General features: G+C 36.5%; 1 protein-coding gene across 1 annotated transcript in view; it reads left to right on the forward strand.

Moving 5' to 3' along the window:
* DNAH11 (dynein axonemal heavy chain 11) overlaps positions 1-26,759 on the forward strand; it is a 69,787-nt gene extending 43,028 nt beyond the window's left edge. Inside the window, 8 exon segments of the mRNA XM_066340541.1 lie at positions 14,387-14,619; positions 15,914-15,973; positions 15,975-16,034; positions 23,295-23,376; positions 23,378-23,533; positions 24,772-24,936; positions 25,427-25,567; positions 26,718-26,759. Coding sequence (XP_066196638.1) covers positions 14,387-14,619; positions 15,914-15,973; positions 15,975-16,034; positions 23,295-23,376; positions 23,378-23,533; positions 24,772-24,936; positions 25,427-25,567; positions 26,718-26,759 — 939 coding nt within the window.
* The last annotated feature ends 520 nt before the right edge of the window (positions 26,760-27,279 follow it).

The following is a 27,279-nucleotide window of genomic DNA, read 5'->3' on the forward strand; positions in this document are numbered from 1 at the left end:
AGGTGCATATGCCATTTACTTTTAAAATAAGACCTACCCCTTTAAAGATAGAAAACCTGCAGATCATGGTGTAGGTATATGTGTGTTAGTGACACCAGCTGAGGATTAAGAATAGATCATAAAAACTACATCACAGGAGATGAGAGACATATTTAACTTGATTAGTAACTTGTCATTCATAATGTAATGCATATTGATTTTTAATATTTGTTATTTCCACAGGCAGTAGCTGTGTGTGTGTTATCTAATAAATGCGTACATGGAAAATAGGCCCGACAATTGTAGAAACAGGTTTTGTAAGGATATTAAATTCTTACATAGGCTTGTTACTGCCAATGCAGAGTGCTTGATCCAAGTATTAACATCTTGATCACTGTAATATCTTCTTTGTCTGTAATTAAACTAGTTTTAAGCAAGACCTGACAGGAAATGATCCTGTGAGATGAGCATGAGGTACAAGGATAAGGATGAACTATAAGTATAATTGACTTCACCCTCAGGCAATATATCTTTAAAAGTGTGTATAGTAATCTTCCAAATACACAATTGCTGATGATACAGAATGCCCTCCAGGTTTACTCTCCCAGATGAATATGCACCAATGAAATCATAATCCGCTTTTAAACAGATAATTAACTTGTTGCAGAAAGTTGTGGAGGCACTCAGATTTCATGTAAGACTGATGCTAACTGATGTAAAGTCACTGATCTAAGCCACTGTTAAGCCAAAATAAGTGTCTTGACAAAGCTGCTTGAACTGATGATTTTTTAATTTCCAAACCTGAAATTAAGTAAGTACAGTGTTTTTCTATAGGCTATTTCCCTTTCTCCCATCCCCTCCCTTGTTCTGACCTATGGTTTCAGACTTGAGGAATAAAAAGAAGGCAAATCACAAAAGATGGAGGCTGGTTTGACAAATTTTATATGTTTTCCTGTACCTCAAAACTACAGTGAATATTTTACTACTTAGGGAAAGCTCCAGTGCAACACTGAACCAGTCATTTACTTCTTGGTATTTCCTCTAATTATCTAAAAGAAAACCCTTTGTAGGGAAAGAAGGGGCAGTGAGGGGAAAAAAAGTTCGTTATATTTATCTCATTTTCCCCTAATTTCTCAAGCAGGACAAATTGTGTTTCTAACAGTGAATACTTCTGTGTTTTGGGGGAAATATTTTTGATTTGTACTGAATAACATTTCTAAACAGCTAGCTAGCAGGATTCCCATTTTACCCTTGAGATGAAAGCGGGATTTAGCCTCTGCTTCTGAAAAAATTGAATGTTATAGACACTGGAACTTCTCACATGTCAATGACTCTGCAAGATTTAATTGACTATGATAAGGAGCATATTTCTCAAAATTGTCTGAAGGTCACCAAGAAACCTTACTTGTAGGATCCAGATTTCAACCCAAATCAAGTTCATACAAAATCCTTTGCAGCAGCTGGTCTCTGTGCCTGGGCTATCAATACAGTAAAATTTAGTGAGGTATGTATATATATCAGCTCTTGAACTAGCCCTGATGGGGAAATTTCAGTTAATGATTTTTTTATTTTTTTAGTAGGCTCAGCTTAGTGTTCTGGGGAGCATGTAACAACCACCAGAGATAAAGTGAGAAGTGTTCAGTATTTGGCAGTATGCATGCATGTATTTATTTTTAGTAGAAAGTGGTAAAAAAGATGTAGCTGTCCAGGACTTTTCAATTGTTATTACATTGTCATTGGAAATATTCTCCAGATGTACATGTTTCACTTGAAACATCCATCCTGGGTCTGGCTGTCTGGAGTATAAGACAGGGCTTATCACTTTTGATTCCCTGGAGCACCTGGCAGCAGGATTTCTCCATTCATCCTAGCATTATAACATGCTCATTTAATTACAGAACAGTAAAAGACTTATCAATTGTAGATGAAATCTACTCAAGTTTAATGCCTGTCTGATTTCCACCTGTATTCTAAAATTGTGAAAGTGATACATATAAATAAATTCTAGTTGGAGAGCAGACCCGCTAAGGTTGCATTCAGTTCCGCTAAAGATATCCTTCTATTGACTATCATAAAATCTGCTGTAGTCAGTAACGAAAGAAATCTTTGCCTGACTCACTGTTGTGTAGAAAGATGAGTCTAAAGCAAAGATGTGTAATGAAAGACTAGTAGGCTTATCTTAAAGTCTTTCATGAGAAGTAATTTGTATTTTTTGTAAAAAAGTGAGACCAATTTCTTCTCTAATGTACCAATGTGACATGTCTTTTTTCCAGGTGTGTTGTGAGAGAGAACCAAAATGTTGTATTCTGGCTCAGGCTAACACTGAACTAGCAGCAGCTACAGGAAAACTAGAAGCCATCAGAAAAAGCTTCTTGTAAGTACTGCTTGGTTAATAACCTTCATTCTCTAATACCTTGAGCCCACTTAATTTCATTTTTTTAATTTATTTATTTTAATTTATTTATTTTAATTTATTTTTTTATTGATTTCATTACTACCTAGTTCAAATATTAAAGGCATGCTCTCATTAGAGATTATCACTATTTCCCCCACAAATGTACTGAAGAACATTCCACAGTTTGGGTGGCAGCATATATAAGATGTTTACCCCGAATTTCCTCAAAGCCTTCTAGGCACATTATAACCAGTAGACTAATAACTGAAATGGTAGTTTGTAGAAGCAACTGACTGGGAGTTTAATATATGCCAAGTTTTTATACCAGTAATGACCTCTTACAGTATAGCAAAAATATTCAGAAAGGGCTTTAGAAGCTCACACTCATTTGTGTTAACATTTGTCACTAAACATATGATCAAAGCAGCATCAAATCTCCTCTGATTTTTTGAAAGACTCACAAACTCAGGTGTGCATACATGCACACAAAAAAGGAAACTTTGGTTAGTCTTTTACTGACAAGCGTCTTGTGAGTTGATGTAATTGAAGACCACACTTGTGATCAAGTATCTATTGAACTTTTGAGAGGGATTATTTGTTGTTAAGTACACATTTAATGGAGCAACTGCAGCACAAAGCACTCTTGATACAAAGACATCTTATGGTACGCGGAAGGAGTTTCTGCTGCAAGATAATCAACCATAATTAGCAAAGAAATGTTCAATGCTTCAAAAGCTGTGACATAAATTTGGTTTAAAAGATTTTTACTTTGCCTCAGACATTTTTGTTGGTAATATTTAGATCTGTAATCTCTCACAATTTAAGATATCAAGCAATACACAAAAGCTGAACAAATCTGTAATGTGATATTTATTCTGTTTTCTCTTGAACTAACATTTTTAAAGAATGAAAAATGTTCACTTCTATGGAAACTCTTGGAAGCCTGTGAGTTATGCTATTTTAAAATATAATTCTTTATTTCAGGAATTTCCTGGTTTTCTTCCTGCCATTTTTTTCTTGTTCTGAAGGAGACACAGTTTTAGTGGGTAAACCAAGATAGTTTTTCACCATCTGACTTTATCTTCTGACCCCCACCCCAAAAATCCCATCAGCTGCTACAGCAGGTATTTTTCTTCCATGTGAGATAGCCTTAGCCTTATGACCTTGGAGTTGCCTGTTCATATCAAAATCTGCACTAATGAAGCTTGTATCTGCTCTAAAAGAAGCTTTGTGGAAGTATCATGGTTTGTTTTTTTTTTTTTTATTTCAAACATCTATATATGATGTATGTCTATTAAGTACAAACGCTTTTGGACAAAAATAGTCTTTTAGTGTTGTTTCAGGAAGTTGTGAGGTTTTGTGTTTTCCTTGGTTTTTGAGGGGTTTTTTCTTATTTTTAATACACAGCTGTCCTGGGTTGTAGCATAGGATGTATTCTATCACCATCTTCATGAACTGATGAAGCCAATTGTTGGAGCAGTGTTTTCCCAGACCCCCCTCCCTCTGTGGTGCCTTCTGTTAATGGCCCATCGATGCCTTGTGCATGACTCATAGATAACTCCCTCCAGGAGCTCTCTCTCTTTAATGGGCCATCAAGGACCTCCTGTATGACTCATCATCCCATTGTGAGATGCTCCGCCCATGGGGAGGAGCCAAGCATTCACACCTGGATATAAGCTGGGATTTGGGACAGCACAGGTATTCCTCACCCACTGGATTCCCAGAGAACCAGAGCTACCAGACCTTTCTACAGAATCACTGCTTCTGGAAGACCACCTCATCTGGACTGCTTCCATCACCCAGCTCAGGTTGTATTCTGACTCTGTCAGTGGTCTTTTTATATTATTGCATTTATTTTATTTTACCTTTTTTCTTTTTCTTCTCATTAAATTGTATTTCTGACCTGGACCCTCTCACTTGTTTTACTTTCAAACCACTACAACAGCAGTCACCCCTGAAACTCACGGAATCTTTTATTGTTTTAATGTCTTCCTCTGAATAAAGCACAAATACTTCTCTGTTCCTTGCCTGGCAGCATCTCAAATAACCTTTTCCTGGTTTAGGTGACCTTGCATTCAACCAGCCTCCAAATCTGAATTATCCTTTTTTTACATTTATTTACTTCCCTTTTCCTCTCCTCATGCATTTTTCTGAGGGTTGTTAGCAGCAGTCTTTCTCTCACCTATGCTTAGTTCCTAATGGGAAGAATTCTGCACTACAGGCAAAGTTGCAATTCCTTTGCATTTTTCTTTTAGGCCAACACTTTTTCTTCTTTTTTCTTTTTGCATTTTTTAGGCAACATTTGTCATAATGTCATTTACTATTTTTACTAACCACTTTTTAAAATCTGTACTGCATACTCAACCAGGATTCCCTTAACATGGTGGAAGGCTCTCATTAAAACTGTTATTTTTATAACTGATTCATACCCTAGCTGATCCACCTGATTAACTTTTCTAAGGAGCTGTATCTTTAATTTTTAATTCTCTGGCAGGTATTACTCATAACAATCATAAGCTCCTGAGCTCATGGGGCTGTTGAATGGATAATTCTGTAGTTGGTCAAATTCACTGTTGACAAATGCAAAATAATACATATTTAATATTTCCATGACTACTTCTTGATTGCTGTTATTTATTAGTGTCTTAGGGAAGAGGACATCAGAGGTAATAGTGAAGAATTCAAAGACAACCTTGAAGTTAGTCCTGTATTGAGTTGAGAATAAGAATGGATTACCCCCAAAGATCCTTCTAAAGTATACCATTTTATGATTCCAAAAGTGAAGAGAAATTTAATTTATGCAGTAATATTTAAGAAGATGAACTTCACCTGAAGAGTAAAAGGAAATACCTGTTTATTCACTATATATGCTAAGGTGTATTTGTAACATTTAAGTGTTATATAGTAAAAAACTCCTGCACACATCACTCAGGAAAACTTGGTTTTGACTTGTTCCTTGTAACTGAGTTTTGACTTATTCCAGAAATTTGAAGATGACAAGAAGAGGTCAGTTTTATTATATGAAAAACCTTAAAAAATGTATACACTTACATAATTCATGTCTTTATCAACCATTTCCTTACTAAGGATTGTTGGCAAAGAAAATGAAGGCAAATTATTCATCTTGGGCATTTCTACATTTGCTTCTTGTAGTTCACATTGTATTCATCTCCCAGGAAGAATGTAACTTTTTTTAGGTGCTCTACTATACAGCCTCCAACCACTTCACTTCAAAAGCTTCAGTTACAGCACAATCCTTTGCACAGGTCAGTGCAAAATATTGTTCATTTTAATCTCTTGCAAATTCCAGATAGGAATAGTATTCTCATCTAAAGTATCATCCTTTTTTTCTATTTGTGAGGTGATTGAAGTTACTGAATTCCACAAACTCCTTATCTACATATATGCTATATCCAAATTGTTTCCATCTCTTGCACTAAAAATTATTTCCGTATCTATTGTACTCAAACCATATAATTTCTTGCTAATGGATAGAAAATGTTAAAATGTTATCCAAAGAAAATATTTGAAAGTGATTGAAGCAACTTTGTTTTAATTACATGTCTAATTTTATCTAATAGCTGTGTGGCAGACTGGAAATTATCAAAATGTCTGTAAGTAGTGGATTACATTAAGACACATATAAAAGACATTGATAACTTCCTCAGGTCTGGCAACTAAAAGGAAAAAAAAATCAAGTTAACAGGCACCAGAACTTTACAATCTATGAAACTTAAAAGGATTGTTTTTTCCAGAATTGCAATAAGTTGGGAATGTGACACACTTTATAAGATGTTAATTCAAGAAATTTCACCTATAGGAAATTATCTGGCTGAGAGATGCATTTCCTCTGATGGTTAGTGCCTGGTTCTCTACGTGTGAAATGTTAGAGGATGATGAGAGGCTGAGTTCATTAGAAAAGTTCAGTAAATGGAATGAAGTCTGCAGACTGGTGAGTACAGGATCCCTTCCTGTCTTTGCACTTTGCTCTCTGGGCTCATCCTTTTTCTCAGTCTAAACATGTACAAACATGGTCAACAGTGAATAAATTTCTCCTCAGATTTTCATCCCTGTTCAATGATCCTGAACTGCACTGTTGAATGTTACATTTAAAATCAGCTCAACTTCCTCAGCTGGAAACTTGCATTAATCCATATGCTAAAGGACACAGTGTGAAACCTGCTGTTCATGGGGATGATGGTTATGTACAGCAGTAGCATTAACCAGAATTAGCTGATGAAAAGATGTAAGTTCAGCATGAAGCATTGACATTTTACTGTCATCCATTTTTAGAGTTCGAATATAATGCAGTACACATATTTGGCAATTTTCTTTGTCTTTTCTGAAGAGCTTTGCATCTAGCAAAGTTTCAACAGTTCCATTTTTCCTGCCATGGTACTTCCTGATCTGCTTGATTTAAATCTTTGTTCAGTATTTTGTAATGTGGACCCCTGGACTATAAAACCTGTTCCAACTAGTTCATGTCAGGCTTTTTAAAGGTAAGATTCACTGTGTAAGGAAGTCTGTGAAATTAGTATAAAGGGAAGGCAAACTTGTATTTTTGTCTGGGGGGAAAAAAAAAATGGACCATGCAGGCACCTCTTAGCAACAGGTACTTAGATTTTATTTACCTTAGCAGCTGGTAACCCTGCCTAGCCCATCAGCCTGTAGAAAGTTCTTAGTGCTTATCTGAGTTGCGTGAGTAAACAACTCAGAGTTGTGTCCATAAAAACAAGAATTCTTCTAATGTTAAAGGAAGGTCACTCTCTATACATGGACATTTTTCTGTACCTGTCTCTCTGGGCTATCAGCCAACTGTATCCAGTCAGAGAGATTACCCTCTAGTCTTCAATTAATTTCTTGCCCTTTTCCCTTTCAGTCATTTACTTACCCCTCTCTTTTCCATCTTCCTCTATCAATGTTCTGAAGAATGAACTTCAAGGCAGAGCATCAGATGCTAGTGATCTCTGCTCTGCATTCATGGGTATTCTGTGCTCCCTGACTCATAACTCAGCTTCTTTCAGTTGGCAGAGAGAGGGAAGAAGAGTTGTATATATTTTTCATATGGAAGCTTTTGTGGCCAGCCATTCTCAGTGGTGATAACCTGTGCAGCTGTTCTTAATCAATAACACACCTTCAGTCTAGGCAGCACAGTTAGGCTGACCTCCTTTCACTTTTGATGGGCTCCAGAATATATCTTTAAATGAGAAATGGTGAGGGGATTGACTGCCCCCACAGTCAGTTCACAGGCAACACCAAGTTAGGCAGGCATCTGCTGGAGGGTAGGGAGGCTCTGCAGAGAGAACAGGACAGGCTCCACTCCCAGGGAACAAGGACAGGAGAAAATAGCCTCAGGTTGTGTCAGAGAATGATTAGATTGCATATTAGGAAAAATTTCTTCACCAAAAAGTGTTGCCCAGTAGAGTCACCATCCATCCCTGAAGGTATTTCAAAGATGTGTAGGTGTGGCATTTAGGGGCATGGTTTAGTGGTGGGCTTTGAAGTGCTGGGTTAACTGTTGGACTCAATGATCTTAATGGTAATTGCTGACCAAAATTATTTTATTGTCTATGGGCAACATTGTAATAAATATTGTTACAGTAATCTTATTTTATGGTGCATATGCATAGGCTGGTACTAATAGAAATGCACTATGTAATTCAAATATTTTAAATGTCCTGAAGGTGATTAAAAACATTCTGTGGAGGATAATGGCTATGAATCCTTTCTTGTATGTTCAATTTTATATATCCCATCAAGTCCAACAATTGCTACATAGTAAATTGATTACAGTAAAATGAATAAAAAGATAGTTAGGAAATATGAAAAAGGATTGTTTCTTCACAATCAAAATTATTTTTTAAGTATTTTGAGTGCAAATAAATCAGATGTCCATCCTTCATGAGACTAGGTATCTGTTAAAGATATTTGTGAAAATTACGATTTTTGCATGCATATGTTTCACCATAAGTATGCCTATACTATGCAAGAAAAAAAAGAGAAGTAAAGTTTAGTAATGCTAAGGCTAAAAATTTGGGCTTTTTTGCAGAAGTAGTGCAATTTGTATTATTTATCATTACAATTATTGCTATTAATATATGAGAGCACTTAAAATATACTCTGTGCCTGACAAGGATTATACAAGGGCACAGTCCAGCAGGCTGGCTATGGAGAATAATGGCTCTCTGTTGTGATTTGTGGAATAGAGTTTCCTAGCAATAGCTTCCTTGAAAACAAGTGTATTTAAAATACGTGGTTTATTCCATAGAATTTAGTGTGCTGGGGTATAAAATGCAATATGTAATTCTGCTGTTGCTAAACTTTATTTATGTTGCGTGCTATGAAAAGATGACAAAAGGGAACAGTGTGTTTTGAAGTGACAACTTTCCTATTCAGAAATCATAGGATAAGAACTGCTGTGATAAAGGAGACTATCATGTATCAAAAAAATCAAATCCCACAGATATTGAGTCATTGCTTACTGTTTGTCTCACTCTCTCATCTTTACTACCTGAGCCTTTGATGGATGAGTGTACTTGATCTATAGTCAGCTATGTTATGCAGGCAAACTTGAGCTGTCTAGAAGTAAGTCTGTCCTAAAAAAGAGTAGAGAACTGTTAGTGTGCTCTTTCTTCTTACACCTTGAAAACTAGATTGATGAAATTTTACTTACAGACCATCTCTGTTAGATGCCCTTTTTTAGGGCAAGCCCTCATACTTATTGAGTGTAAGATTCATCACCATAAAAAGTGTATTGGCTGCTTCATTCTTCCTAAAGAAATCAAGTCAACCTTCTTTATTAATCTACGAGATGCATCTTTCCCTCTTTGCCAATAAATTTCTTATTTTAAATTTATAATTAATGCCTAAATTTCCTGATTGCACACTACCAATTCAAGCCTCAAACCTGACAGAAAAGAACGAAATCTCTGATCTGGCAAAAATGGAAAAAACAGCTTTTGTGAAGGTATGCACAACTTGCTCCCACTGCTGTTCTTTCATTAAACTTCTCATAGGAAAGTTTTGCCCTCAAGTGGAACTCACTGTTGTTACTCTAGAGTAACATACTCTGTACTTGTTACTCTAGAGAAACAAATTGGTTTGAGGCAAATTGGTTAGAGGCATGTGCAGTATGAGACCCCTGAAGGCAGAGCCAGGGATGTTGCTGCCTTCTGGGCAGAATGCAGGGAAGTGTGGTTGAAGGTGCAGATCAGCATGCAGATCTGCCCCTGAGCAAATTGCAGAATGCTTTTGTGTCTCCAGGCTCATATGCAAAATGAAAATAATAATTCTATCTTGCATCTTTTTTGATTTAAATTGTTGTTAGTATTTATGGTGGTCCAGGAGCTGCAGGACAAAAAACACAGAATTTAGCAAAACATTTCCTCTGAAGTTTTTGTCCCTCAGAGTTAAAGGTACTGCCCACAATTGTCATTAAAATATATCATTCAAAATAAAATCAATAATGCCTTTAAAAAACAAACAAAACTCCCAAGCAACAAGCTACACTATTTACCCATCCCTTTTCTGCTCACATCTTCACTTGAGAAAGCAGTTGAAGAAACAGTCCTATGTCAAGATGATGTAAACAGAATAAACAAAATTAATGGGGTGGCCAACAGGTTGGTTAAGTGACCTGAGGTAAGAATATTTTGCCTGAATGTTCATCCTAGTGTGACTTTTTAAATACTTGGAATTTTTGTTGAACAGGAGGCTAAGCCTGAATTTTTGAAGTTTGTGTGGGGAAAATAGGTGGAGAGGAAGGACAAAGGTGACAGGATGACAGTTATTAGAAATCCTTTATCCTATTAAAAAAAAGACCTAACCAAACAACCCCAAAATACAAATAAATTCTCAAGAAAATGGAGAGTGAAGTAAACTGTGTGAAGTAAAATATGTTGTGCCGCAACTGTATTTGTTAAAAATCAAGTATTGCTGAGAGACTGATGTTAGCATCATTGCTGGAGAGAAATCTCAATAACGAAGTCACCACATTTATACACAACTGTGAACACATTGTGACAGCCTGGGCAGCCTCTGGTTAATGAGCAGAAAGACTGAATAATCCTCTAGGTCAGGATGGAGCCGCCCTGCATCTGCCCTCGTTGCACTCTGGATTGCAAACAAGTGGAAGGCACCCATCAGATATTTGCTATTTGCTTTTGGTTTTTTACAGAAACTAATAATTTTTAAATAAGAATGGAATGTACTTATGTTAAAATTATATATATTTCAGTGTGATTATTAGCTTTATTTGCAGACAAACATCATTAAACTACTGAATGCCTATTTAACAGAACCATTGGAGTCAGCTACAGCGCTGCTGAGCGTTCTCTCCTAGGTCTTTACAGATATTGTTCTGTCTCATTTCATCATCTAGAATTTTATCAACTCCTTTTTTGACAAATAAATGTGTATGACAGGAAATAGAAAGTACAAGAAATATTTACATTATGACATGAGTACCCAAGGTAGTTTAAGTTGCATTTCTTAAAATCCTGGTGTCCTTGGTTTCTAAGATCAGTGTGGATACTTTTGTTTCTGCAAATATCTCAGCAGAGGCTAGCAATCAATATCAAATCAGTTTGGAAAAAAAATATTGTAACAGCATAAAACCAATCAAAAAACCCTAGCACAATTAAAACTGAATATATATTTTTTTAATCTGATTCTGAAATTACAGTGCTAGAAATGTAAAATATGTAAAAAATCTTTCCTTTGGTAGAAAAGCAGTTAATTTGATGTTACTATCTGCGTATGAAAACTTTTGTTTGTCCCAAGCCACCTGAGATGTTCCCTATCAGCCTGGCCTTTCAGCCCTTCCAAAATCCTTTGGAAGCTCCATGCAAATCCACAGCCTTAGCCTGTAGTTAGTCTCCAGCTCTTGAAGATTTACACATAGTTAAAAGAAGTTTATCTCCAAAATTTGAGGTTTTATTAGTGATCTTATTGTGGAAGTTAAGGGGGAAAATATTGCAAAGGATTAATTGAGAATGTCAAGCCTTTTCCTCTGAGAATAAATCCTTTTTGACTAGAACAGGAGACAGTTAACTTCTGAAAAGCATCAAGACTGATGATTTTGTCTATATAGCATTGACCTGGAAGCTCAGCCATTCCGACTAATAAATCAGGCAATTTATATTTAATCATTAACTAACTCCCGAGCTGAACAGCTGTTCAAAATTAGAAATGGGTCACCCCAGCCAGGATGACATTACAGGCAATCTATAATGCATTAGAATAAAATTATAGTGATTTTTAACTGTCTGAAAATTTATTACACTGCATGTTCCAACTTTTAAACCCTTGTTAGCCAATGTCACTAATGATTTATGGTGCTTGGCTGGTATGCTAAAATTACTGAAGATTTAAATAGACAATCATTCTATGTTTAGCAAATCTTCAAATCTCAAAGCTATTTTGGAGAATGAGGTGGGTGCTCTTTATTGTTTATGACTTACCCATCAGTGGCAACAAGAAGAGAGAATGGATAAATCAAAAAGCCCTCTTGTAAATTAATGGATTTATTGTCTTGTTGCCCTCAGTTAATGATTTAAAGAAAAATCCAATGACTTCTGTAGGCAAAAATGGATGTCTAAAATACTTCAAAGCAAAACTGCTGCATAGCAAAGATTGCTGTTAGAACCTTTAACAGGAATAGTCCTTTACTTGTCAGTCATTGGGCATCTCTTATGGATGGAACTGGGGTTTAGGAGGTCTTCACACGCCAAATTCCTGTGTTTAAACAGTGAAACATATACACGCTAGCTCTTTTAAACAGCATACTTTGATTAAAGATACTTTTATTTTCTTAGTGGATCTTCTCTATTCCTCTATATTACTTCTATATTCCTCTTTGTAGACATTTGTTTTGCAGTAGAGTTTAACAGTCAATAATTTGTCTAGAGCTTTGCTTTACCAGGGACCTTTCCCTGTCCTTTTCTACCAAAAACTTGCTTGCAGATAAAATCCTTTCCCAGAAACTTCTACCTTGCAGCCTAGAAAAAAAATGCCCTTATATTTTCAATCGTAGGACTCTGGAAATAAATATGATTCTTAACTCTTTTAAGACTCTTCTGAGATGGCTTGAACATTTTTATGAATAAAAATAAACCGTACTGTGATGTTTTACTTTTTAAGAAGCTTTCACTGAACAGCAGTGAGACAAAATACCTCATTTCAGTTCTGATTGTTTTCCTGCAAGTGAGGAAGAGTGGAAAATAAGAGACAAACACACTTGAAAAGTTATGTTAAAATAGATATTTATTAATAGTCATCTACGGAAGGAACAGCAAGCAGTTCTATGTCATTAAGTATCAGCTTTGTTCAGATACAGAGACAATAGATGTACCTATATATTCAGATATTTTTCACACATTGTGTGAAAATTAATATTAGGAACCCTGATAATACCCTTGTGCTATTGCTTTTCACAGGGAAGTATTTCAGCTCATGGAAATTGTATTGGTTGTCTTACAGTCCAGAGATAAAACAAATCATGTTTTCAGTCTTTTGATATATTTAGATGAATGTGTTACACATGGGAGATAGATATGTTCCATGCTTTCAGAGGGGAGCGTATGCCTGCTGGGACCTTTGTGCTTGTATTTTCAGTGCATTCATCAAAAGTTGGGTTTATTTTCGGCTCAGAGTTTAGAACCAAAAGTTCGACAATTTAAGGTGGTATGTGTTCTGTCATACTATGAGAACTATGACACTGTGCCACAGGAGCTGCACTGGGGTATGGTACCATTCTTATTACTACTAATTGTGCAAATTTGGCTCAACTTAAATACATGTAATGCTTTCCATTTTAAATAACTGTCAGATATACATGGAGGTTGATTTTTGTTTCAGTATGCACTTTTAAAAGAAGCTTCAGTCTTAAAGCCAGCAATGAGGACTAGATGTGTCCAGGGAGAAGGAAAATTTTGATGGAAGAGTTTTTAAGATACTTCTGAATGGGGAAGGAGATAGTTCAGGCTCAATACTGATGATGCAGTGCTTTCCTTTATTTATGACTTTTGAATTCAATCCAAAAATCACTAATAAGGAGGCCTGGAATGATACCACGAAGGAATTGGTAGGGGTTTGCCCTTTGCTTCAGTAAGGAAAAAAATTAATTCCAGGCATCTGGTATAATTCTTATGTTATGCTTCCACCAGCCCCTCTTGTTTGTTCCAAACAACTTATTTATTCACTCTTTCTTATTCTGTTCTGCTGGATGAGGCATTTCTCTTCCCAGCCATACCTGTTTGGTAAGCACTGATTTCAGATGTTCCATTTCTGTTTTATTTCATCTCCTTGCAAGTGCCTGTGAGGGCTGGCATTCAGCAAGGGTGGCTGTGAGAGGGCTGCTCTGTGACAGCCCCTCCTTAGTGAAGGGGCACTCACACGAGAACTTTGCTGCAGCTGGTGCCCCATAGGGAGCTCCATGGCTGCCTCTGCCCCCAGAGATGGCCCCATTCACTGGCTTTTGAGGGTAGCTGGACTATATAAATAAGAGACCATGGGAATCCTGGTGGGTTTTGTTGTTTGTTTTGTTGGGGGTTTTGGGAGGGGTTTGTTTTATTTTGTTTTGGGTTTTTTTGTTGTTGTTGTTGTGTTTGTTTGGTTTTTTTTTTAGTTGGTTGATTGGGAGTTTTTTTGGTGTGATGTGGATAAATACTGATTTATGTTCCAGAAATAAGTGCTCAAGAGCATACATAAGCATTGAATTTGCAATACCAGAATACACTGAATTTTATAATATATGGTGCATTTTTCACTTTATTGAACTATAAGTATTTTTATGAAGTAAATGTCTTAAGAGAAAACACTTTTTAAAAATCTGTTATAAATATGATAAACTGCTTCTCACCACTTTCTTTTCATCTGAAACTCCACAGGGATCCTCTTTGCTTTTCTGCCTTAATTCAATTTATATCCCCCAGTTAACTTGTGCATTGCACTGAGTCATGTCTTACTACTTGGTAACCTTGCTGGATGATTATATTCCACTCTGATTCTAAGGCTCCTTTTCCTGTGACAGAGGGCCTGGACCCAATTGCCACATTGACAGATGATGCCATGGCTGTGGCGTGGAGCAACGAGGGTGATAGGATGTCAACAGAAAATGCCACTGTTCTAACAGACTGTGAGTGCTGACCTCTGATGATGGATCCCCAGCAACAGGGAATTAAATGGATAAAGAATAAATATGGGGCTGACCTTAAAGTCGTACGTCTAGGACAGAAAGGATATGTGTGTGCTGAGGAATTGGCTTTCGCCTTTACGGCCTTCAAGTTCCCCTAATTTTCATGAGGGATGTTTGTTGAAATGCACTTACTTAAAGAATTTAAATATTACAATAATTCTTCTCATTTATCCATTGCATCTTTTTTCTTTCTAAAATTGTGCTTGAAAAGGTGCCCTTCTTATGTTGCTTTCAAGTGATGAGGAGGAGGGAATGAAGTGGAGCTTGAGGTGCACTTGTGAGGGTCAAATCACTTTTTCAATAGGTAAGGTGCAAAGCCTGATAAGAGCTTAGTTACACTCTACAGTTTAGTCAGAAGAACACAGCAGGTGCACCTCACATGCATGCGCAGCATTCAAGGCAAAAGCCAATACTAGGTCATTTCCTGGTAAACAAACACAGTTTTAATTCTCATTCTTATTACTGAATTATATGTTAGATGATAGCACTAACATGTAAATGAACTCTTCATATATTTTCTTATCTTTACTTAGATTTAGGGAGACAATGATGCATTTCAAAGGGCTTTCAGAAGGTTTTTTTCTTATTAAATTCGCAATAAAACACGCAATTACACAACACAGTAAATGGTCATAGTAATGCCTGGTATCTAAAAGAGGACTTAATCATCTAGCTCATTTGAATCAGCTCTTTCCCCTCATCTGTTCTGGTTTGCTTTTCATTTTTTTTCCAACCCTCACAAATAATCATGGTTTTTCATTCACACTCAGTAGTACCCTGCTTTGTGAAGCTATATTGTCTGGTTACTTATCTTTCCATTATTATCTACTCCTTTTTCCATGCCCATTGAAACAGATTTCTCCAAGTCATTCAGATTTTAGGAGTCTTTGAAGTCCTTCAAGAAAGAGTTTATAATTTAAATGTGGATATACCAAAATCTGTAACACAAGAATATAGATAGAGAGATAGATATAGATATAGATTAGATAGATATCTATCTATATAGATAGATATAGATGTATGCTCCCCCAAAATTTCTACGTCAATTCCAGTGTCTTCCATGTAAGTCTGTACATGTACATCATGTTTGCTTATAAGAAGATCCTCAGCAATGTACATATATATATTTTTTAATATGAGGAATAGCAAGGGCATAGGTAGAAAGATGTTGAACTCAAAATTGTCAAATTCTTAAACATTGGGCAATTCTTTGTGAACAGTTTTCCATGGTTTAACCATGTGCTTTTAGAAAAACTTCACCATTTATATTATATAAAGGGAATCTTTCTATAACCAGTATTTATCTAATATTGGAGGGGGGAAATTTTATTTTTCAGACAAAGTTTTTTGAAGACCATTGAAAGAGCTTTAGCTTTTGATGAGACTGAACTAATTGAAAACGTGTGACTCTATTGATCCCATGCTTGGTCTTCTGCTTCAAAGACATACAGTTAAGAAGGGAAGGTATGCATGCTTGAGTAATCAGAATTTTCCCATGACAACTGGATCCTATATTGTTTTGATTGCCATCTTTTGTGTAGTGCTTCAACTCCTCATGTAACAAATGATTTCTTTTTAAAATGCAATGGCTTAAATCTGGAGATGAGTGAATTTTAAAATGTTAATATCTGCATCTGATTAGATAGCAAAATTATGTTCTCAGTTTCCAAATTGGACTCGAAATACTATATAGATACGTATTTCCCAAACTTGAGTGGAATTCTTTACTTTTTTACTTCAATAAAAAAAAGAAGTGAAATAAGGAGTAGCATATATTATAATTTGGCTCAAAAGAAAGGAAAGTATTTCCTTTCCATGTTTGGCATCTATAGCAAGGGAGAAGACATTGGAAATGTCAGGGTTTAGATTTGAGTTTAACAATAGAGGGTTTTCCAGCTGCAATATCATCTTAAGAAAATGATGCCTTCACTATGCTACAGTTGGTTTTTAGGGCGCCGCATCTAATAATGAAGCAGTTTAAAAAGGAAAAAAAAAAGCAAACAAAAAAAACCCCACAAACAAAACCCCTGGAAAGTAAGACAAATGAGGAAAATCTGATATGGTAGGACACAGGGCAGAAATAAGTAAGCCACTGTTTACTTGGTTATTGCTGCCAACCCCCCATGCATCACACCAGTCCAGGTGTGATCCTGGCCATGAGTTCATTGAGGCAGATGTCATGGTGGGGTTAATGCCTGCTCAGTTTGCCCCAGAGACCTGGTCTGCTAGCACCAAATCTCACACACCCCGTTTTTCATGAGAGTGCTAGGAATACTTGAATTCAGGGCCTGTTCTGGGCTCTCCCTCCCAAGGAAATGGCTGCAGCTCCATCCTAGAAGTCTGTAGCTGGGCATTCCAGTAGGAGACTGAAACTGGTTGACACAAGGCTGAGCTAATGAGTTTCCTCTGTTCTGACACAGCAGGAGTGGTAGATGGTTCAAGGGAAGGTAACCTTATGTTCTGACCTTTCTGGGGTGATGTCTGTGAATCTCATCTTTCATTCCCATGCCTCCTTTCTCCTCTATATTTTGAAAAATTGTCAAACTTAAAAAATACAAAAAAAATTTAAGATCTTGTTTAGATACCATGTAGATACACATTTTCTTGATGATAATAGGGAAACTAAAGGAGTTTGTTCTTGATACAAAGAGAATTTCAGTCTGTAATGTCTTCCATAATTTTTCACAAAAACTTTGCATGAAATTGCTGAGGCCTCAATGCAGATGTCAGCTTAAATAATGTTGATTTCTGGTTGCTTGAGAGTAAACTTATTAAATCTCATTAAATATTTCATCTGACGAACTGAAATACCATGTCATTGTTTATGCTCAAATGTGAATTTATTTTTAAGTCTGAAAGTGTTCCTCTCTTCTATTCTTGTTTGCAAGGAGCAAATCAACAAGATAGATTTTTCATGTTGGAGAAAGTGATGTTTATTCTGATAAAAGCCAGACATACTCCTGGGGCATTTCTGAATGGATCTCAAATGTTAGTCAGAGTGGTTAAAGTGCTTGCACAGATTCACGTTGTTGAAACTGAGAATATGAAGGAAATTATAAATAAAGAACTTATCTTATTTTGACAGACTACCTAAGATTTTTCTCCCTCCTTCCCACCCTATATTTTAGGCATTGGTGCCTGCTGAGTAAATCTAAGCAGTAAAAAACGGCTCAAATCTCCTTGTATACATGAAGCTCCTGGAAGATGCACTCTTGCCCTGTACTTTGAAATGATTCCCCTTTGTTGCATTTCTCTATAGCTGTATTTGAAGTACTTCAGAGTAAGAGCATACAGCTTGCTTTTCTGAGTCCATAGTGAAGAACCTTTATGGAAAATTAGTACTATACTGGTCTAAAAGAGAGATCAGAATTTTCACAAGGTAACAGGCTATTAAGGAATGGGAGGATGGGAAGGGATGTGAAATAACAGAAAGAAGTCGGATTGAAAAGGACAAGGGTCACAGCAATATAGTTTTGCATTTATTTAGCAAAGGCTTCCAAGTAGCACAATGAAGCTGTATATGTGGACACAAAAGCAAATATATGAAGCTATTAAAAAATATGTTTTTCTGCCAAATATTTTAGGCAGCATTACATAACCTTGCATTCTGTGTGTGATTGAAGAAGCACAAGTCACCTTTGAGGGGCACATGTGGGTCTGTGTGTTTAATTATATATATACATATATATAAAAATACACATCACAATATATATATATCCCCACACAATATTTATTACCTTTAGTACCTTTATTACCAAATAAGTAGAGTTTGTCTCATTCTTGATTAATTTCTGTGGGTTTTTTGTTGTTGTTGTTGTTATTGTTGTTGTTGTTTTGTTTTGGTTTTTTTGGGTTTTTGGGGGGTTTTTTTTGGTGGTTTTTTTGGTTTTTGTTTTTTTTATTTATTTTTATTTTAGTAGTTCGACCAGGTACTTTGAAATTTTTTTTCCTAATAAAGAAAGAATAGAAAGGTATTTGTGATAGATATGGTGCAGTCCAGCAGTTGAAGTTCATTAATAATTGGAATGTTGCAGAGTATGAAGTAATGAATACTAATTACTCCTTTCATGTCTGACAGCACCCCATGGACCAATACATCAGCCCAGACTTTAATTTGGTTCTAGTAATGGTTTCATCAATAGTACATTAATTCTGTGTTTGAAAAGATGTACAGTTGAACCTGACCCACACAGTAGATACCACTGTCATAAAATGGCCACATACTGACAACAACTGGATAATTACAAATAATTAAATCCACTGAGCTTCAGACAATCCTAATTTTAAGTAAAATATATCTTATCATATCAATCGACAGAAAGCATAGCAAGGGAGATTTATCAACTTGTACTCCTTCCAAAGCAAATTTACTAGCCTGTTTATTAGAGAACTAGCTGATCTGTGAACCACTTCATAAAAGTACCTCTCCCCTTCCTCCTTTGCAAGATGGTTCTTATGTTGCACTCCTGGGTATTCTGCAACACCAGCTCTTGGTACTGTTTCTGAATGAAGACTGCAAAAGAAATTCCCAGCCTTGGAGAACTTCAAATGAATAAATTTATATTTTCCTCAAAACCAGGTCACAATAGGCTGAACTGAATGTACTTGTTATCTCTGAAAAGCAGACTTCATGCTTAAGTGCCTTAGTATATATTTAGAAGTCTAACAAATTTTGAATGTACAAATCTGGATACATTTTTATTTTTAACTTTGGAACTGTAAAACTGCTCAGTTTTTTCTAATGCGTTTTAGTCTGTGGTCTTATGTTAAAAATGGCCTTAAAATTCTAAGATTCTTGTTAAAATATTTCAAGATATTTGCTTTGAGAAGGAGGGGAAAAAATAATAAAATAATTTTAAGAACATGTCAGTTTAGTACATAGCTTTATGTAAGCATGGAAGCCACAAAGACAAAAAGTAAGTAAAATTTGGGTGCAATGTCTTAGCAATGTATGCAAAAATTATTCAAGATGTCAATATTTAGATTCTTTTTTAGCAGATAAACCAAGGCACAGAAGTAAACAGGTAAAAGTTTACAAAAGTAAACATTCTATATGGTGTTGGGGTTTGGCCTTCACCTACTCTAAGAGACACTGCCATTGAATAGGTTTGGTACAGATGGCCCTTAATATTTGAATTTTTTGTGTGCATGTCCTATCCTGTTTCCCCAGGATCTCTCTTTTGGAAATCACTGGCTATGAGCATTAACTATAACAGATCAATGTTATTTTGGCTCATGGAGAGAAGATAGAGGAATAAATTCATTGTTCAGAAGGCTCCTGTAAGCATTTGCATGAGCTGCTACACTTCCTGAACTCCTCTGTGCAGTCACAAAGAGGTAGTCATGTCTCTTGAGCTGCAAGAATAGGTTATTAAGAGATTTTTTAAGATGTCTTAAAATTTGATTTATGTGCAAATGTAGCTTGTATGAACAAGTTTCCATTCTTATGAGGCATGACTATTATTCATGAAACAGCAAGAGAATTCGCTCAATTTCTCCACAGGGAGAAGCTTTCCTTGCCTTGAACGTCTTGTCATCCGTGCAGCTTCAAGGCAGTGCTTTTCCCACTGAGCTAGTTTGACCAACTTGCACAGTTTGCCTACTGAGATTGCCTAGTAACAGCTCCATTCTGTGCTTGTTTTCACCTGATTTATTCAACTTTGTTCTCTACATTACTTGGGGTTTCCAAGTTGGTTCCAGAAGCTTTTAATTTTAAGCAGCAGGAACTTAATGAGAGCTCCTCTGGAAAATGTGTTTATCCCTCTTTCATCCCACTGAAAAATATTATTTCCCTTTACTTTCCTATCCAAAACCTTATCACTTATTTCATTCTTGCTGAGCTGATCCAAAACATCTCACTACAGGAAGCTATCCTACCATTCTAGCATTTAGAGTTATGGTGTGTTTTGGAGAACATCTGCCCTAAAAGGTATACTTTAATTTTATGTTGCATGAAAATATCTGATAAGAAAAGATGTTGCTTAAACTCTTGAGCCATTTCATTACATGAAGTCATGTTCCTGTATTCAAATTTTCTCACCTTCATGAGTTCCTGTCTTTGAAAGACCTAGGCATTGTTGTCTTCGGCAGAATATACACAAGGGAATAGCAGGTCTTTGTGTCAATCATGTTTGACAGAGCAGACAAGATGTTACACATGTCTAGTCTTCTCATAGCTGAGTGCTCATGTTACCTGCTGGAATTTATTTGTTCTTATATTTGCTTTGGTTAAAAATAATTCATTCTCAAGGCATATACAGCTTTTAAAATCCTTTTGGAATCCCTTAATCTACTTTATTTCAAAATCTATGAAAACTTCAACAGGAAAAAAAAAAAGAGTGGGGAACAATCTCTTTTTAATTTACTTTGTTCATACCAGGAGCTGGGACTCACATGAAAGATGCTATGTCTATTCCTGGGTAAAGTGGTGGATTAATTCCATCCATTCTGTCTGCCTCAGCTGGGGGAATAGGACATTATGAAGAAAACATTGCCAAAAGGAGAACTTGTCCCTAGAAATTTCTTTGGTGACTATTTTTTAATATTCATTCTGTCATGGAATTCCATTATCTGTACATATTTTGTTGCATTTCTTCATAATCCAGAATTAACCTCTAAGCAGATATATTTTACTAAAAAAAAAATAAGTCATCCTACCGGGTTCCCCACCTCTCTGTTTATCATTGTTGCTTATGCTCTTAAACCATGCGAGAGCAACAACAAAACATTTCCTTTTCTCAAATCTGTAATTAAGAGAAAGCCTACAACACCTGCAGTAATAAAACCCACCAAGTCATTATGCAGATTTTGCCTTTCATAGGTGATAATCACAGAAATTGGTTATTTATTGCTTCTGTGACTTGAGAACTCCTAAAGGAAGTATTTTAATCCAGAGCTCTAAAACTTGTTATATTGCCTCATAGATGTTCTGAAACATAGTATGACTCCCTTAACAAAGGTTTTTCTTCTGATAAAGCAAACTGAAGAATCTGTCTTTTGTCAGATCTCTCGTTTGGTCTCTGTGTGTGTGTCTTGAAAGCAAAGCAAGATTGCTTTCTCTGTGTCAAGCTCTACAGTTTTGTTCCCTCCAGCTGCAGCCAGTTTTGAAGACTGTGGAGAGACCATGTTGCAGAACTGGACAGTGAATTCACGTCCACCTGAGAAAGGCTGTATAATCTGAAGGACATGACCATATAGTGAAATTATTGCAGTATTATACAAGCATAAGCCTGGAAAACCCATGTCCAGTAGTTTGCATGGCAATATTATACAGTGTACATCTAATGCTGAGTTTCGTAGAATCATGGGTTTCCCAGCACTAGACATAGTAGGTTTCCTTAAGGAATTCACCTAAAATTTATAAGTATAGTATATTCACTTAAAGTGTATCTTTTCTTCCTTCTCCCTGGTGAACTGCAGAAGGGTCTCAGCACACCATTTCATTTAGGCTATGTCTTATAGCTAAGACATAAGGGCATTTCAAAAGCAACCAAGGGTCTTAGGAGCTGAAACCTATGCTCCTGGCTCTGGCAATGCCCTGTAATAGCCCTGAAAGAAAGCAATGTTAAAATTTCTACAGAAGGACACTTGTTTCATTCATGTTCTGATGTGATTTTCATAAATCACATTTTAAGTGGTTAGGATCTATGCTAATGCAATCACTTTGGAAATTGAGTTAACAAATGCCAATTTGAATTCTATGAAAAGAGTTAGTGTCTACTTATGTTCCATGTTATAAATGTTTTATTGGCCCTTTTTTAACAGAGTTTTTATTATTAATATTTGAATCACCCTTCTTGGCAGAGAACATTCAAAACCATTGCTGTACAGAAAACACTGTTTTTGTGCTCATGTGTGGCAAGTGAATCCTGAAAATTGACACACTGTTCACTGGACAAGTCAATGACAAAAAGTTGTGTCACTGGGTCACTCCAGACCAGTGACACTCTAATCCACAAGTAATTTTTTTTTTTTTTTTTTTTTTTTTTTTTTTTTTTTTTTTTTTTTTTTGTGCTATGTCACAGAAGTAGGAAGACAAATTTCATGTTGTCTCACTGCTGGGCTCCAAAAGGGTACCTCAGCAGTAGCAGAGTGGCTCACCCCCCACTGAAGATAAGAAATCAGGAAATTACAGCTCTTCAGTAAGGGATTTCAGTAAATAAAAGTGAACCTAGGATAATTCATTCTTTCATTCAACAAATAATCAGTTTGGAATGAAATATTTAGTAAATTACCTTAAAAAAATTATTTTTATTTTTTCAGTTGGCAGCCATTCCCTCTCCTCTAGTCTATCAATTTGTTATAAATATGTGTCCCTGCTTGGTTTTTTTAGGCTATATATTTAAGGAAATTGAAGTAAAAACTAACAATGATCTCATTAGCTTTTTTTTTTTTTAAACTTTCCTAGGTTTCTGATAAGTAATGATGGTAGATATTTATCCCTAAGTCACAGACTCTTCGGTACAGCAGGGAATAATCTCACTGTGTCTGCTGTATAAACTAATGAAACCACAACAATTAAGAAATACTCTGTGTACTCTTCATATGCTTTTGGTGTGTTCAATCATCCTCATTTTGTTTCTTAAGTTGCAGGCACCTAAAGTTTGGCTTGTATGGATTGATATGCTGCTAAGGTCATACAGAACCCATCATTTGCAATCTGAGATACCTATGAGGTTTTAATTTAGTGAGATCCTCATTCTTGTGCATTTTGTTCTTTCCCAGATGTACCAAAATTGAAGACAAAAAATGTGAATTCAACGAGAATTTTCATCTCATTCTTCACACTAAACTGGCTAACCCTCACTTACAAGCCAGAACTGCAGGCTCAGACCACCATCATTAATTTCACTGTCACCAGGGACAGGCTGGAAGACCAGCTGTTGACTGAGGTTGTTTATGCTGAAAGGCAAGACTCACAAAAAACATAAGGTAAGGACTATATTTTGATTTGTCTGTTGCCTGTTCTGAAATTTTAAGTCTAGAATTAATATGCCTGTTTGAATCCACTGTACTGTAATTGTTAGTAGCCCATATTAGGAAGATTTTAGGAGTCTGGAAAGTATAGAAAGTTCTTTCACTGATTTGTTCAAATGTGTGTTCCCAAAAGGCTTGGCTTGACCTAAAGCTCTGCTAGAAATTAAATTTATTGTGATATTATTCCCACACTTCTCTCTACTGCTTGGTTTGCTCTGTGCATTGCATTTAATTTACAGTGCAGGATTAAAGCCCTCTGCAGTGCTTTGTGCTTCAGCAATCTTGAGCCAATGAGTGTAAATAAAATTCCATGCCAGTTTGTACAAGGATATAATGGCACTGTTACGAGCTAGGGCATTTGGTTAATAAATCACAATTTATTTCTGCCAGATGCAGTTCTGTGGCTGCTCCAGTCATACCAATACATAGTATGAGGAAAAATGCTTTTATAAGTGGTTGTAGGAAGGACCTTGGGCAGACTGTAATCTATGAGATAAAACATGAAAAGAAAATACTTAGAGGTGTGAAATTAATTACTAGAATACCTCATATATCTCTATTGTGTCTTTCCAGTCATCCCATGTAAAATACTAACTTCATCCACAAAGGTTTGCTCTACCTGTTTGAGGTACTCCTGTTTCATGCAAGGGCAAACTGGGTCAGGGAGTTTAATTACCCCTTGAAGAATGAAAGCCATATACTTGGGAAAGAGATCTGCAAACAGCTGTCCATTTACCTCTGCCCCTGCACGTTGTTCCACCTGAGACTGCACGCTTACAAGGCCTGTATCACCTGGGGTTTGGTGTGAGTCAGTCTGACAGAGAGCTCCCCATAAGACAAGTCAAGCTCTTGCACTGCCAGAGGGTCAGTCCAGCAGAGCAGACTATGACAATGTTTTCCACTCTGAGGTCAAAGTGAGGTTCTTCAGCCTTGTGCTATTCTCTGGTGTTCTCTGCTGCCGCACAGGTTACCACTTGCCACCCCTAGCATGATCACAGTCTTTTTGTGTAGTCTCGGGAGGAAGAGCACTATGAGAGAGATAAAGTTCTAGTCCATGACAACCTCAACCTTCTCACTTTGGGTGTCCAGCACCTTGGATCTAGTATACTGGGACAGAAAGTAAACTGGCCTTTCAGAAATTACAGAAAATATAGCTCACAAATGCAATAAAATTTTATTTCTTGTTGTGGTTGTTTAAACACAGTGTTTTTGTTCCCTCTTCTAGTCCATGCTCACCAAGAAGCAGAACAGTGTCATGACTGAGCTCAGGCAGCTGGAGGATGACAGGCTGCTCAGCCTGTCAGCTGCCCAGGGCAGTCTCCTAGACAACAGTGAATTTGTAAAGAAAATCAAATCAGCAAAGTCAACTGCAGCAGAAATTCAACACAAGGCAGTAACAATTGAGCTGTTTCTAACAACCTGTAAAATGTCTATACTTATTAATCCATTATTTTAAGTGTAACATTTCTATGAGCTAGAATAGGAATAGCCAAATTGGTGTCTTTTCAGAAAGGGCTGTCCTCCTCATATTCACATTTTCATATCAATAATATGTAGTTGTCACACGTTTGATTTTTCTAGGTGCTTGAATTAGTACTCATAAAATTAATAAATACTAACATGAAATTTGAACAAATGTATTAATATATTATTGTCATGTTTTCACAGGTAAACAGGAATATTTCTGCAGAGGACAGTTATTTCCTAAAGTTCATCAAGGTAAGAAGCTTGCTTACTTTAAATATTTGCTACTGTCTGAAATAAAGTCAATTTTCTATAGTATATCCATATTCTTTTCTGCATAGATAGGAATATTTTGGTAATTGTGCAGGATAATCGTGGCACATTAAAAAATAAACAGGACAACTGTCATCATTCAGGTAGCTGAAGCCAAAGAAAATGAAGCTCAGGATAACAGGACAAGAGAGCATTACAGACTGACAGCCGCAAGAGCATGCATTCCTTACTCTGGGAGTGCCAGCATGGGCAGTGTCAACACCATCTACCACTTTCCACTGAAGGTAAAAATGTCTCTCACTGACTTCCTTTCAAAGTGCAAGAAACAGAATTCTGCCTCCAGCAGTGATGCCTGATGCATTAGTTATTACTTGTAGCAGATGTTTACATTGGCAGGACTGCCTGTCTGAGGAAAGAGAACACGACGTGATCTCCTGCTGGTCTGTAACACGGTACATCCCCACGGGTCTCTTTCTTGGCTGCCTCCATCCTGACAGTGCTTTCTGACTCTGCTTGCAAAAGTTTACCTTCCTTCTGTTGAGCCATCCCACAGGGCCAGGAAGGAAGAGTCTGGAGGAATTCTGTATAAACAATTCCCTGTTGTAAATCTACCAAATGATCTAATGCTGTGAGCAAGGGAGATCACCCACTGCAAAATTACCAGCTTGCTCGAGTGAGGGAGTCTCCATGCTGAGTTAAATAAGGAAGCAGAAGAGTATTGCTGTTTGCAGCCCTCACCCCTGGTTTGCTGAAAGTTGCCTTTAAAAGCCTCTTTCCAGCCTCTTGCATTTTACACTGTTTAGGTCAGCTCTTTATGGGAGCCTACAGTAGGAAACCAATTATCTTATGAGTAGTAAAGCAAAAAAAGAAAAATTCAAATAAATAAAAATAATTGTACTTTCAGGCCTTCATTGCATCTTCCACAAACAATTAAGCAAGTTGGAATATTACGGGATATTCAGTGTTGAATCTCTAACCTGAAAGAAGCTCGTATTCACATATTCATGTCACATATTCAACCTATATTTTCACATGTCAAGGATTTTGAAAATTATAAGCTCATTTTCCTGGCCCAAACAGGTTTTCAGATGAGGAAAAATTTTGATATTTGTGATTATGAACATTTGCAGATTTACTGTTTCTTCTCTGGAAGGTGATGCCTGTGCCCAAACCCTGTGGTTGTGCAGTTTCTCACACAGAGTGACTGCTGCTTCAGTATCAATAATAATTGCAGAAATTCCAGACATGCTATCGTGTAATTGTTTTCATTTTAAATGCTGCAATGACTTCATGAAGCTAAGTTCAGGATAAACAGCATGACTTACTGTTTGCAATTGGATAATTAGGGTCGAAATTGATCTGGTATATAAAGTAAGAAGTAAATCATATATATCCCAATAACTTTCAGGCTGTTGTTTTTCCTTTTAATTTTAGTTACTGTATGCCCTGGAAAAAGTCAGGGCTCAGATGTACTGAGAGGCAGAGCTCTGAAGCAAGTCTGATGACCTTTTTCAATTTTGTGTGCTGTCAAGGTTCTTCTAAGTAGTAAAGAGGTAGAACCCCTTGAATTGAATTTCCTTTTTCAGTTCAGAGTTGAACACAAAAGAGTCCAGTTGACTTTTTAACTACTCAGCCATGGAGTACCATTAGAGTAGTTTGGGAAAATTGCTTTTCAGCGCTAAGTCTTTTTTGTTATTATTTCTGGTCACATGCCTCAACTAGACAATTTCAGTTAAAGTCATACATTCTACCATAATTGTTTTAGTAGAACTAGTGATGTTTTCAAAGTGGTTTTCTTCACTGTTTGAGTGCCATTTTCCTTAGACATCACATGCTGTATCTTGTGAAGAAGCTCTGTTCTACCCTAAAAATCAAACTTTTACTGCATGCCAACTCCTTACTGCAGTAAATGTCCCATACAGGGTTTTCGGTTTGTTATATCTAGATGTTTTAGAGTAAGCAGACAATGCCAATACCAACCAAAGTAAACCTTTAT

The sequence above is a fragment of the Sylvia atricapilla genome, chromosome 1 (genome assembly GCF_009819655.1).
Source record: "Sylvia atricapilla isolate bSylAtr1 chromosome 1, bSylAtr1.pri, whole genome shotgun sequence".
Classification (NCBI taxonomy): Eukaryota; Metazoa; Chordata; class Aves; order Passeriformes; family Sylviidae; genus Sylvia; species Sylvia atricapilla.